Raw genomic sequence first — 13,970 nt, 5'->3', positions numbered from 1 at the left:
CCGTATTGACGCTACTTGTTTACAAAGCGTGGAAACTTGAGCAGCCGCGCGAGGACAATTTTAGAGTTCAGACTTAAAATCATTATTTTTATGTGACTTAACTCTTAAGCAGTGTTGACAATGAGGGCCTGAACAGAGCTAGTTTTTTTTTTTTTTTTTTTGGTAATCTCTATTGATATATTTCCCAGGCTGTGTCTAGCGCGTAAAGCAGAGAACAAATCCACTTTCGTTTCTGGGGAACTTCCGGAAGCGTTTACTGCAGTAGTGCGCCTGCGCAGTTGGTCTCCACCAAATTGCCCGCTTTCCTTCGTCCGGCTAGCAGGGGGCGCTGTGAGGTAATGGCTAGTCTTCTCCTCAGGCCTCTGGAACTTTGCGTAAAACGGTAGGAGGCGAAGCGGGCTGAGGGGCGTTCTATCCTCGACTGCCCTGGTCTCTATGACCCTTTGTCCTCCAGCCTCGCCCGGGCTGTGGGCCTGCGGGCCTGGTTGCTAGGTGGAAGCGGGGTGCGGCGGCGGCCGCGGCGGCTACCCGGGCGTTCAAAAAGCTGCTACGCAGGCGGCAAAAGGTCCTCAGGCGGCGGACTCGCGTCTCCCTGGAAACAGGCCGGGCCGGGTGGCCGAGCGGCTTTTGAGTCGGGGCCGGGTTGCGGGTGGACTGGCGGCCAGGGGCCGGGGAGCCGGGTGCGCTGCAGGCGGACCGCAGAGCGGGGTCCGGGTGTCCCGGGCCGCAGGCGGGTGGCGGGAGCCTCGGCGGGAGTCCAGCCGGGGGTCGCGGGCTGCCAGCCACTCAGCCGGGCTCCTTTTCCTCGCAGCAGACCCCGCCTGCGGGCCGCCGACCGCGACCATGGTCTCCAAGTCCGACCAACTGCTCATCGTCGTGTCCATCCTAGAAGGTGAGTGGCCCGGAACTTGGCGTTTGCGACTGCTACTTCCTGAATTTTAACAGTAGTATGGGACCGAGGCTTTATTAACCTGAAAAACCCTGTCATCTTTGCTTGTGCCGTCCCCAGAGACTTCTTCAAAGTTGTACACAGTGAGGTCTGTTGGCCAGTTGATTTAAAAATCCCCCAAGGGAGTATGAGAGCTCTTAGGGGTAGGTGATATTTAGCGTGACTAGCCGTAGACCCAGAGAATGTTGGAAAAACGATTTCCATCAGAGGCAGCACGTCGATGACGTATATTATGAGCCGAAAGTGTGCCTGGAAAGCACGTTCTGTTCAGCAATCTCCTGGTAGTACCATTGGTGAGAACTTTACTTTGACTCGAGTACACGTTTCCTGCATTTCCAGAAGTGTTGGCGGTGGCTGTTCCCTTTACAGCTCTTGACGGGGGACGTAGAGGACTACAGTTGTCGAGAGGGTCTATTACACATGCCTCGAAGTTTGGTTTGTTGAATGAGTGACATTTGTTTATTTGGAGACTCACTGAGTGTCAGGCACTGTGCTGGGAATGGAAGAGTAAAATAGTCCTGGTTCTAAAAGCTAAGGGAGTAGCATGGAGAACAATAAATAATTCAAGTAATTCATCGTGATGTGGAAGAGAGAATGACCACCTCTCTGGGGAAAAGCTGGGAAAGGTTTCCCAGAGGAAGTGACATTTATTTGGGTCCTACAGAATGATTCGAAATTTGTCAGGCGAAAAAAAAGGAAGGGAGGGCATTCCAGGCAAAGGGAGGAGCCAGTGGTGTGGTTAAGGTATAGAAAAACCAGGAATGTTCTTTGATTGCTTGAATTCAGTGTGGTTGGAGAGGAGGTTGCAGGAAAGTGGAGGGTATAGGAGTTGATAGGTAAATTGAGGATAGGTTTTGAATAACATGACACGACGAGGTCATCTTGAGTGGTGAGAGGAATGGCTGGGGACCCCTGCCTTGCCGTGGGAGGTATCTTGTGGAGGCCTGGCACCATTTGGGTGGTGAGAGGAAAGAAAACATTACAAACCCAAATTTTGAGTTTTGGAAGAGAAGACTGACCAGAAGCTTTAGTGTTGGGGCAGATTTAACTGTTAGGTTACTGACTGTTTAAAGACATAGGACTGAAATCCCATTGTAATTTGGTGAACATAAGCTTTTGGACTTGGATTGAGGTAACAGAAATGTCAAGCGCTCTCTCCCTTCAAGGTTGTAGGGTTCTGTCTCCTTGGGGAGATCAAATTAATGTGGAGGACATATGTTGGGATGTAATATAAATAAAATAAAAATAAATGTTACGGGCTGTAAATGCAGGTTTTGGAGGTGGGAGAGGATGATGGCTGAAGTGCCTTGAGTGGTAGGTAAGCTTTAGATAAGCGAGGATAGAAGGAAGTCATTCCGGGAGATTGGACAACCCAGGCAACTGTGGGATTGAGCATGGTGGGTGGAACAGTGAAGAGGTCAGCAGGGTGACCAGACCCAAGGAAGGTGAGTATTCAGGAATATTGTGGTAAGAAATAAGCTTGTACAGATAGAGTGAATAGGCCTTGGAGGATCTTGAAAGCCAAGGAATTTAGGTTTAATGTTCTAAAAAATAGGGAGCCAGTGTATATTCCTAAGTAGGAAAGAGGTTTTTTGCAAATGTACTTGAGTAGCAGCATGCAGGGAAGAGAACCTGGAGTCAGGAAGGTCACTTAGGGGTTGCTGCAAACATATCTAAAACTGGCCCACGGTCCTCCAAACTGTTCCTCCTCTTGTGTTTGTATTTTCATTCATTGTAACCATGCTGTTGCATCAAGCCAAGACCCTGGGAGTCATCATCTTCCTGCATTCCCTCTCCATCCCCAACTGATAAATGGTCACTGAGTGTTGATTTTATTTTTAAAATAATTCATATAAACTTTTAAATGAATGAGTTTCCATTCTGGGTGTCTTGCTTTGGGGCCGTCATTATCCACCTAATCTACTGTAGTAATCGTCTCAGTAGTCTGTTTCATGAATGTTTTCTTTTCAGAAAACACTTAGTGCCCACCTTACTGTCTGGGGATAACCTTTCTGAAGTGCCAATCTAATTTTCTTAAAATCCTTCGGTGTGCTGAGGGGTAAGGTCTGTACTTAAGAGTGGCGTACATGGTCCCTTATGGTAGACCTGTTGCCTATCTTTTCAGCCTCATCTCCCCTCCTGCCATATGTTCATGTGTTCCCAGTCCTTCAACTATATTGAGCTGCTTGCAATTTCTTGACCACATTTCTAGAAATGCCCTTTATTCAGAATAAAATGATTGGGTTTCTACTATGAGCAAACTTCGGGCTATTTACTGGATTCCAAGGACGAAAATGACGGCGTTTCTGTTCTCAAGGTATTCATTGTCTTTGGGACGAGGCAGGGACCTGTTTGTTCTATTGCTTATCCTCTATTTTCAAGCTTATTGGAGGTTGTAGTTAGGATAGTCTGAAAATACAGGGTTTTTTGACATATGAAATTCATTTGGGAAACTTAGTGATCTTTCAGAGCAGCTGAAAATGAGGTCCAGCGAGAGGCCTCCAATTAGTGCTAATTGGGAGAGCCATGACATGTGTGGTAAGACTCTTAATAGGGAGTTTCAAATGAGAACATCAGGTTGAAACTCACAGGTTTGCAATCAAGCTCTTTCTGGCCAGCTTAATTCCTTACTAAGTGGCTTGTAGCAGGGTGAGTAGCAGCAGGGATGTATTTACTTAACAGTGGTTAAAACTCCCCTAACTGAAATCCCGCTCACCGAAATCCCCCTCACCAGACCTGGAAACATGTTGGTTGTAAGATTCTTAGTGCTTATTTCTTAGTTTTTTAGCTTTCTGTTTTCAGTGTTTTAAGTTTGTCTCTTTCCGCTAGACCCTCAATTCCTCAAGAACAAGTACTCTGTTTTACTCTTTGCATCCCATTTTCTGGCGTATACCCGACTTTGAATATGCCTTCAACAAACAGTAAAGGAGTGAGGTCAGGCAGTACAAATGGACAGTAATGTGTAGATAGAATATTTTAATATTTCTTGATAATATACAACATTGTCCTTGAAAATAACATGAATGAATAAATGTGTTTATTTTCCTTTGGCTAATTGTAAGGTATTCTTAACTGTGTTAGCAGGAAAATTAAGATGCAGGTAAATTTGTTTTTGCTAATTTATTTCTCAACTCTCCAGATGATTTAACTGTTCTGTATTAAGTACTGGTATCGTAATATCTAAAATTGGTGTAATCACATTTTTAACTCTTTAATTCAAATGTTATTAAGATCATTGCTGCTCACAGTGTGAACCAAGGACACCACCATGGACATCTCCTGGGATCTTGTTAGAAATGCAGACTCTCTGGCCCACCCCAGACCTACTGAACCAGAATCTACATTTTAACAGGGTTCCTGGGTAATTCATTGCACATCAGTGTTAGAGAAGCACTAATTTATTAATTATAGCTTTCAATTTGATAAATGTTTTTTATGAATCATGAATTTGAGTGTATCTGTGAGTATGTGCTAGTGAGGTAGTTTATGGACTATACAAGTCAACCACTGTTAACATATGTCAATTTTTAAAACACATGCTAAATGATCATATTTGATTTTTGTACACTTGTGGTTAACCTGTACAGTCTTTTTTTCTAGGTCGCCATTTCCCCAAACGTCCAAAACATATGCTTGTAGTAGAAGCAAAGTTTGATGGAGAACAGTTGGCTACTGATCCTGTGGACCATACTGACCAGCCAGAATTTGCTACTGAGTTAGCCTGGGAAATTGACAGGAAAGCACTTCATCAGCACAGGTGACTGTTATTTTCAACTTGTTTGGCTCTTTTTCAGTCTGTTATAAATAAATACATATATATATCTAAGTAGATAATAGTAATATTTGTTGAGTGGTTTTTTAATGTGTCAGGAAATTTGTAAGTACTTTGCAACAGTAATTCATTTAAACATCAGACTAACCCTATGAAATAGGTATTATTTCCCCCGTATTACAGATGAGAAAACTGAGGCCTAAGAGGTTAAGTAACTTGCCTTAAGTCAGTCAGCTGGACAGTGGTAGAGCCCAGCAGCCAGTTCAACTCCAGAGCTAAGCTTTCAACCACTACACTTAGCTTAGCTTGCTATTTTTCTTTCTTTTTTTGCTAATGTCTGAGAGAATAAATATTCTAGAAGTGCCATCATGATGCCTATCCACTATTAAATGTGGGTTGGAATTCACTGTAATTTTTTTTTTTTTTTTTTTGCGGTACGCGGGCCTCTCACTGTTGGGGCCTCTCCCGTTGCGGAGCACAGGCTCCGGACGCGCAGGCCCAGCGGCCACGGCTCACGGGCCCAGCCGCTCCGCAGCATGTGGAATCCTCCTGGACCGGGACATGAACCCGTGTCCCCTGCATCGGCAGGCGGACTCTCAACCAGTGTGCCACCAGGGAAGCCCCACTGTAATTTTTATTAATAAATTTATTGTATATTTTACCTGGCTTGCCAAGGATATATAGATATATATGTAGTAATTATATAAGGTATTCTTTCTAATTTTACACTTGATTTTAGACCTTTAAATACTTTATTGGTATATAAAACATATTTAAAGTTATAGCTTCTTATTATTTCATGAACTATTACGACCAGAGCAGGCAAGAACACTAATACTTTTATTTTAAAAAGAATTGAAAATATGTTTCCTCTGGGGAACATAGAATCTCTTTAATATTTGTTCTTTCTTAGTACTAAATGAAATAAAAGTACCAAGTTTAAAAAATGAAAGCAAGGAGAAATTTAATTTCTTCTGTTGTTAGATTAGTCCATGGATTTATTAGAAAGGGTATCAAATTCCTAGAGGATATTAGAATTTTGTATATCATCTCAGTGACTTCTGGAATATCTGCTCAGACAGAGACTTGATATATTAGTGCCTGCCTTGGTGGTTGTGTATCTAATTGTGTTAGTGCAGAGTGGTACCACTCTGTATTTTGTAGACTGAGAAAATAACACAGATAAATTAAATATAGAGATGATGATCTTGTGCCAAGTGCAGGTTTCATAGTCATTCCATTAGATGACAGTGATGGCAAAATCCAATCAGCTTACTATATGAGTGAGCCAGTGTAGGGGTTCCAGACTCAAAAGAAGCCATGTTATGCCAGTGAAGGTCATGCTTTTATGACCTTATCATGTAGTACATTGAATTGTTGTTAACTTAATTTTAATAATTTGTGATATTATGACATTTGATTCTTAAGTTTGTTTCATTTTTTTAGCAACAAAAAGAGCTATAAGCATATACGCGTGTGTATTTGAAGCTTTATGTGTGTGTGACAGTCTAAGAAAATTTAAAATCAATCTTGAAAATTCATGGTAATTTTTGACTTTAAAAGAGTTTTGTATGTTACAGAAGCTTGAGAAACATTGATCTAGATGTTAGCTTCTTCGATGAGAGAGACTAAAATTTTTGACATGTTTTGTATATTGCTTTAGTTGGTGTATAGATAAGTAGACATAATAGTTATGCCAGTTGAAGAGTTTTTCGGAAAGTATAGAATAGATATAGGTTATCCAACAAAATTATAATTGTCTTGATAGTAGTAGGCTGCTTTTTCAAAGCTAATAGAAAGTTCAGTATTAAGCAAAAGCGATTTTATTTATCACATAAATTGTTATGTTGCAGGCTACAGCGTACTCCTATCAAACTCCATTGTTTTGCCTTGGATCCTTTATCTTCAGCCAGGGAAACTATAGGTTACATTGTTCTAGACCTAAGAACTGCTCAAGAAACAAAGCAGGTACTGACCTTTTGATGTTTTGTTACTGATTATGTAAACAGTTGGTTATATTCAGTAGATAACAGATTGATGGAAAGGACATGGAATATTGGACCTAATAAATAATGGGCTTGAGGCAATATGGTAGTTCTTAGTTCTTATGATGAATTTGATTTAGAAAATCCTGACCTTGTGGTTATTCTTTTGGCCTAGAACCATCTCTCTCAAAGAAACTTCTCTCTGAGTTCAAATCTGTGTTCAAGTTGCTATTACCTTTAACACGTTCAGCTCCTGCACTTCACCTTCAAAGGTGTGCCTCTTTTAGAGTTCCTTGCTTCAGTGGATGGTCACCACCCTCCTACCAGTTAGGCGAGCTAGAAATATAGAAGTCTTCCTTGACACGTCCCTTTCCTGGCCTCCTTGGCCACCCTTTGCAGTTGGTTTTCCTTCCTGATCCATCTGCTATTCTGCATTTTCACGCTGCCGTCTCAACTTAAGCCACTATCTGTGCTTCTTACCTTGGCTGTCTTAATAGTAGCCTTCTAACTGGTTTCCCTGCTTCCCGCTCCTTGCATTCCTTATGTAGTGGTTAGAGGAAGGGAATTTCTTGAAAGACACTTGTTATGTAAATAGTACTCCCACCACAGGAAGGAAGAACAACTCAGGGTCTTGATTCCTGTGCTTTTTGTTATTGAAAATGCTTCTTATGTCTTTGAAAATATCTTAGAACCTTCTTTGTGTGTTATTGACTTTAGAAATTCTCACTTTCAGTTTTTCCTAATGACTTGTTTTTGGTCCAACTTTCTTAAGAAAATAAAGTAAAAAAAAAATTCTTTTAAAGTCCTCAGTTGATTTGAATCTTAAATTAGGATTCTGTGAAGAAAAATTTACCTGTTACTAACATTTTTGGTACTGACAGCGATGGTAGAGGCATACCTTGTTTTATTGCAGTTCACTTTATTGTGCTTCACAGATATTTTTTTTTTTTTTTAAACCAGTTGAAGGTTTGTGGCAACCCTATGTCAAGCAAATCTGTTGGGGCTGTTTTCCAGCAGCATTTGCTCACATTTTGGTAATTCTTGTAATGTTTCAAACATTTTCATTATTATATTTGTTACAGTGATCTGTGATCAGTGATCTCTGATGTTACTATTGTAAAAAGATTATGACTCACTGAAGGCTCAGATGATGGTTAGCATTTTTAGCGATAAAGTACTTTTTAAATAAGGTATGTACATTGTTTTTTTAGGCATAATGCTACTGCACACTTAATAGACTACAGGATAGTGTAAACATAACTTTTGTATGCACCAGGAAACCAAAAAATTTGTGTGACTCACTTTATTGCAATAGTCACTTTATTGTGGTGGTCTGGAACTGAACTTACAATATCTCCAAGGGTGTGTGTGTATTTGCAAATGAGCCAGTCAACCTGGCCCAAATTTGGAATTATTCAAAAGAAACTGAACTGCTTTAAAAGAGGACTTGTTTCTCCTCCATCCTTAGGTACTCATCACCTCTCTGCCCCCAAGTCCTGGAAAAGGTTTTCCTTCTTTAAGCTTAGACCCTGAATACTTCTGCAGTTGCTTTGGTTAAAGAGAAGGTAAATCCTTTCAGGAGGAGGATATCTGAGCTGAGATCATGCCTCTAAATGCTTTTGGTGTTCCTTTTCCCCTTGTCTAGTCCTTTAGGGCAGTCTGTCATCGTATTGGTGAAGAAAGTTAAGGAGAAATTTTTTTTTTTTTTTTTTTTTTTTTTTTGCGGTACGCGGGCCTCTCACTGTTGTGGCCTCTCCTGTTGCGGATCACAGCTCCGGACGCGCGGGCTTAGCGGCCATGGCTCACGGGCCCAGCCACTCCGCGGCATGTGGGATCTTCCTGGACCGGGGCATGAACCCATGTCCCCTGCATCAGCAGGTGGACTCTCAACCACTGCGCCACCAGGGAAGCCCCCGAGAAATTTTTTTAAATTATGTTAGTTTTGGGGAAACCAAATATTGTCTTGTTTAATGTCTTCTGTTTGCCAGCAGAAGAAATATTTGAAGTTGGATAGTAGAATATTTGAATTTCAAGATAAATTGATTCTCTATAAATAAATACAAACAGAAGAGCCTAGATTTATTTTTCTGAGTTAATAACAGAAATATATCATAAATCCTGTGAACAGCTAAAAATATTTTTTTCCAGGCTTATACTTAAAATTAGAAAATATCTGTCATAAGAAATATAGCAACAAACTGAGTTTTTGCCTTTAAAAAAGTTGGTTGTGGATTTTTTTTAAATACCTGTGGGCTAGTTCACTCTGTTTTACTTACAAACATAATTTGAATATAAAGCTGCAGTTTTTGGTTTTGATCACTATAAGCACCAGTTCCTATGCCTCTATATTACAGTGGTCAGAGTAAGAATGCTGTTTACACGTATTGAAATGGTGCCCCTTCACTAATGATACACGTGGTCTTGGGCCATGAGATTTTGATTTTGGTATTAGAATTCTTGAGGTTACCTTGCGGTTTGGGGGAGGAGGTGGCTATTCAGGTAATTTAGGATACCTCATTCTGTGAGAAACCCTTTCTATTTCAGTTTCAGTCAAATACATGGTTCATAACCCAGAACTCTACCATTAGACCTTACTTAAGTATTTTGTTAGTATTTTTATTAACACTAAGCTTTTCATTTTCTGATTTGATATAAACAGAACAAAGCAGAAATGTGGCAGGCAGAAAACGTATAACAGAAAAAGTGAAAAATTAGGGGTTAGGAAATGGAAAATTGATAGTCTTTGTTGTTGTTGTTATAAGGGATGAAGTGAGATTAAGGATATGAGTGAAGATAGAAAGAAATACACATACTGGGTTTCCTCCTCTTTAATATATTATTACCTGTTGAAGCATAGGGGTAGAAACAAGGAAGGCAATCTAAACTTATACTTAATTTTTTCACGAGGAAATTCAGTTAGCTTCCTAAGCAGGATTAATTTCTTTTGAGGAAAATGTGGGGAAAGAAAATACTTTAAAGGAGGAGAAAGTACTGAGAAACTACAGGAAATATATTTAGAAGCTTATAAAACATTTCCCACTACTGTATATTTCCTATTAACTATTAAGGAGTATTGCTTTTGTTTTGTTTTGTTGTTACTCTCTAGGCACCAAAATGGTACCAGTTGCTGAGTAATAAATACACCAAGTTCAAGTCTGAGATACAGATAAGCATTGCTTTGGAAACAGATACAAAGGCACCAGTGGATAGTTTTAAAGCAAAGGGAGCCCCTCCTCGAGATGGAAAAGGTTTGTACATCATCTCTAAGGTTATTCTCTGAGAAGTTATATCTGTGCACTAGAACTTGAGGAAGGGAGGGGAGGAGGTATTATAGGAAGATAAATGCAGGAGTGTAAACTGGTCTTACTCTAGAGGAGCAGACAAACGTTGGGACATTGTTACACATGAATGCTTGTTGCTCTTATCTCTTGTTTACAAAAATTAGAGATAGGAAAGATTGTCTTTTCTTTATTTGATATGTATAACAGAACAAAGCAGAATTTTATATTGTTTATAAAAATTGCTATTTAGGAACATTTTCTTCCTAGGATGAGTGCAGGATAGCCAAAAATGCGTATGCTGGTCTCTGTTAACTCAGCTTTAGTTTAAGAAAACCTTCATTTTTTTTTCCCCCTTTATTTTTTAATTAATAAACCTTTTTTTTAGAGCATTTTTAGGTTCACAGCAAAATTGAGTGGGAAGTACTCAGTGTTCCCAGATACCCACATACACACACAGTCCTCCCCACCACTATCAGCATCTCCCACCAGAGCGGTACACTTGTTGAAATCGATGAACCCACATTGACACATAATTATCACCTAGTATCCATAATTAATATTAGGGTTTGTCCTTGGTATTGTACACTGTATAGGTTTTGACAAATGTGTAAGGACACATATCCATGATTGGAGTATCCTACAGAATAGTTTCACTACCCTGAAGATCCTCTATGTTCTGCTTGTTCATCCCTCCCGCCCCTCTAACCCTTGGCAACTACTGATCTTCTTACTATCTCCGTAGTTTTGCTTTTTTCAGAATGTTGTATTGTTGGAATCGTGTAGCATGGAGCCTTTTCAGATTGGATTTTTTCACTTAGTAATATGCATTTAAGTTTCTTCTGTGTCTTTTTGTGGCATGATAGGTCATTTCTTTTTAGAGCTGAATAGTATTCCATTGTTTGGATGTACCACTGTTTATTTAAACACTCAGCTACTGAAGGATATCTTGGTTGCTTCCAAGTTGGGGCAGTTAGGAATAAAGCTGTTACAGACATCTCTGCAGGCTTTTGAGCAGACCTAAGTTTTCAGTTCATTTGGGTAAATACCAAGGAGCGTGATTACTGGATCCTATGGTAAAAGCATGCCTAGTTTTATAAGAAACTGCCAAACTGTAAGAGTATATGGTAAGAATATATTTAATTTTGTAAAAAACCAACAAACTGTCTTCCAAAGTGACTACCATTTTGCATTCCCACCAGCAGTGAATAAGAGTTCTTGTTCCTCCATATCCTTGTCAGCATTTGGTGTTGTCACTGTTTTTGATTTTGTTCATTCTGACAGATGTGTAGTGGTGTCTCATTGTTTTAATTTGCGATTCTCTAGTAATAAATGATGTTAACATCTTTTCATGTGCTTACTTGCCATCAGTATATCTTCTTAAGTGAGGTGTCTGTTCAGGTCTTTTGCCCATTTTTTAATTGGTTGTGTGTTTTGTTGCATTTTAAGAGTTCTTTTTATATTTTGGATAATAGTCCTTTATCAAATGTCTCTTTTGCAAATACTTTTTCCAGTCTGTGACTTGTCTTCTCATTCTTTTGACATTGTTTTTAGTAGAGCAGAAGTTTTTAAATTTTCATGAAATCCACCTCATCAGTTCTTTCATGCATTGTACCTACAGTGTTACATCTAAAAGGTCATTATCATACCCAAGGTCATCCAGGTTTTTCCTGTATTGTCTTTTTAGGATTTAATAAAGTTTTGTGCTTTACACTTTAGTCTATGATCCGTTTTTTTTGTTTTGTTTTGTTTTTTGCGGTACGTGGGCCTCTCACTGTTGTGGCCTCTCCCATTGCAGAGCACAGGCTCCGGACGCGCAGGCTCAGCGGCCATGGCTCACGGGCCCAGCCGCTCCGCGGCATGTGGGATCTTCCCAGACCAGGGCGCGAACCCATGTCCCCTGCATCGGCAGGCAGACTCTCAACCACTGCGCCACCAGGGAAGCCCTATGATCCATTTTGAGTTCATTTTTGTGAAGGTTTTAAGGTCTGTGTCTGTATTCATTTTTTTTAACATGTAGATGTCCAGTTGTTCCAGCACCACTTTTTGAAAGAGTATCTTTGCTCCATTGTACTTCCTTTGCTATTTTGTCAAAGATCAGTTGACTGTATTTATGTTGGTCTATTTCTAGTCTTTCTATTCTGTTTCACTGATCTTTGTGTCTGTTTCACCAGTACCACACTGTCTTGATTATTGTAGCTTTATATTAAGTCTTGAGGTTGAGTATTCCAACTCTGTTGTTCTTCAGTGTTGAGTTGCCTGTTCTGGGTCTTTTGCTTCTCCATGTAAACTTCGGAAGCGTTTTGTCCATGTCCACGAAATAATTTTCTGGGATTTTGATTGGGATTGCGTTGATTGTATAGATCAAGTTGGGAAGGACTGACATCCTGACAGTATTGAATTGTCCTATTAGCATAGAATATCTCTCCATTTATTTAGTTCTTCTTTGACTTTATTTATCGCAGTTTTATAGTTTACCTCATATAGATCTTCTGCATGCTTTGTTAGATTTATTCCTAAGTATTTAATAGTTTTGGGTGCTAATATAAATGGTATTTTATTTTATTTTTTGATGGTACATTTTAAAGATATTTTTATTTTATATTGGAGTATATTTCATTTACAATGTTGTGTTACTTTCAGGTGTAGAGCAAAGTGATTCAGTTACACATATACGTATATCTGTTCTTTTTCGAATTCTTTTCCCATTTAGGTTATTACAGAATATTGAGTAGAGTTCCCTGTGCTATACAGTAGGTCCTTGTTGGTTATCTATTTTAAATATAGTAGTGTGTATATGTCAGTCCCAAACTCCCAATTTATCCCTCCTCCCCACCTTTCCCCTTTGGTAACCATGAGTCTCTTCTCTAAGTTTGTAAGTCTCTGTTCTGTAAATAAATTTATTTGTATCATATTTTTTAAATTTCTACATATAAGTGGTATCATATTAGTCTTTCTCTGTCTGACTTCACTTAGTATGATAATCTCCATCCATATTGCTGCAAGTGGCATTATTTCATTCTTTTTAATGAGTAATATTCCATTGTATACATGTACCACATCTTTTTTATCCATTCATCTGTGGATGGACATTTAGGTTACTTCCATGTCCTGGCTATTGTAAATAGTGCTGCAGTGAACATTGGGGTACATGTGTCTTTTCAAGTTATGGTTTTCTCCAGATATATGCCCAGGAGTGGGATTGCTGGATCATATGGTTGCTCTGTTTTTACTCCATTGGTTTATTTTTGGTTTTATTTCCATTACTCTAGGAGATGGATTGAAAAAGATATTCCTGCAATTTATGTCAAAGAGTGTTTTTCCTATGATTTCCTCTAACAGATTTATAGTATCCGGTCTTACATTTAGGTCTTTACTCCATTTTGAGTTTATTTTTGTGTATGGTGTTAGAGAATGTTCTAATTTCATTCTTTTACATGTAGCTGTCCAGTTTTCCCAGCACCACTTATTGAAGAGGCTGTCTTTTCTCCATTATGTATTCTTGCCTCTTTTGTCGAAGATTAATTGACCATGGGTGCGTGGGTTTATCTCTGGGCTTTCTATCCTGTTCCATTGATCTATCTTTCTGTTTTTATGCCAGTACCATACTGTTTTGATTACTGTAGCTTTGTAGTATAGTCTGAAGTTGGGGAGCCTGATTCCTCCAGCTCTGTTTTTCTTTCTTAGGATTGCTTTGGCTCTTCGGGATCTTTTGTTTCTCCGTACAAATTTTAAAATTTTTTGTTGTAGATCTACAAAAAATGCCATTGGTAATTTGATAGGTATTGCATTAAATCTGTAGATTGCCTTGGGTAGTATAGTCATTTTGACAATATTGATTCTTCCAATTCAAGAATATGGTATATCTTTCCATCTGTGTGTGACATCTTTGATTTGTTTCATTAGCATCTTACAGTTTTCAGAGTACAGATCTTTGTCTTCTTAGGTAGGTTTATTCCTAGGTATTTTATTCTTTTTGATGTGAT

At 39.2% G+C, this 13,970-nt stretch overlaps 1 protein-coding gene across 2 annotated transcripts in view; it reads left to right on the top strand.

The window, feature by feature from the left end:
• Positions 1 to 843: 843 nt before the first annotated feature.
• Positions 844 to 13,970, top strand: part of CEP120 (centrosomal protein 120) — a 76,747-nt gene continuing 63,620 nt past the window's right edge. For both annotated transcript variants that reach the window (XM_065874494.1, XM_065874493.1), the window contains exons 1-4: positions 844 to 892; positions 4,550 to 4,706; positions 6,575 to 6,689; positions 9,813 to 9,954. In XM_065874494.1, coding sequence (XP_065730566.1) covers positions 844 to 892; positions 4,550 to 4,706; positions 6,575 to 6,689; positions 9,813 to 9,954 — 463 coding nt within the window. The remainder of the gene's footprint in view (positions 893 to 4,549; positions 4,707 to 6,574; positions 6,690 to 9,812; positions 9,955 to 13,970) is intronic.

Source organism: Phocoena phocoena, chromosome 3 (assembly GCF_963924675.1).
Source record: "Phocoena phocoena chromosome 3, mPhoPho1.1, whole genome shotgun sequence".
Classification (NCBI taxonomy): Eukaryota; Metazoa; Chordata; class Mammalia; order Artiodactyla; family Phocoenidae; genus Phocoena; species Phocoena phocoena.
Note: the sequence above shows the minus strand (reverse complement) of the source record. Positions and strands in the feature narration are given on the sequence as shown.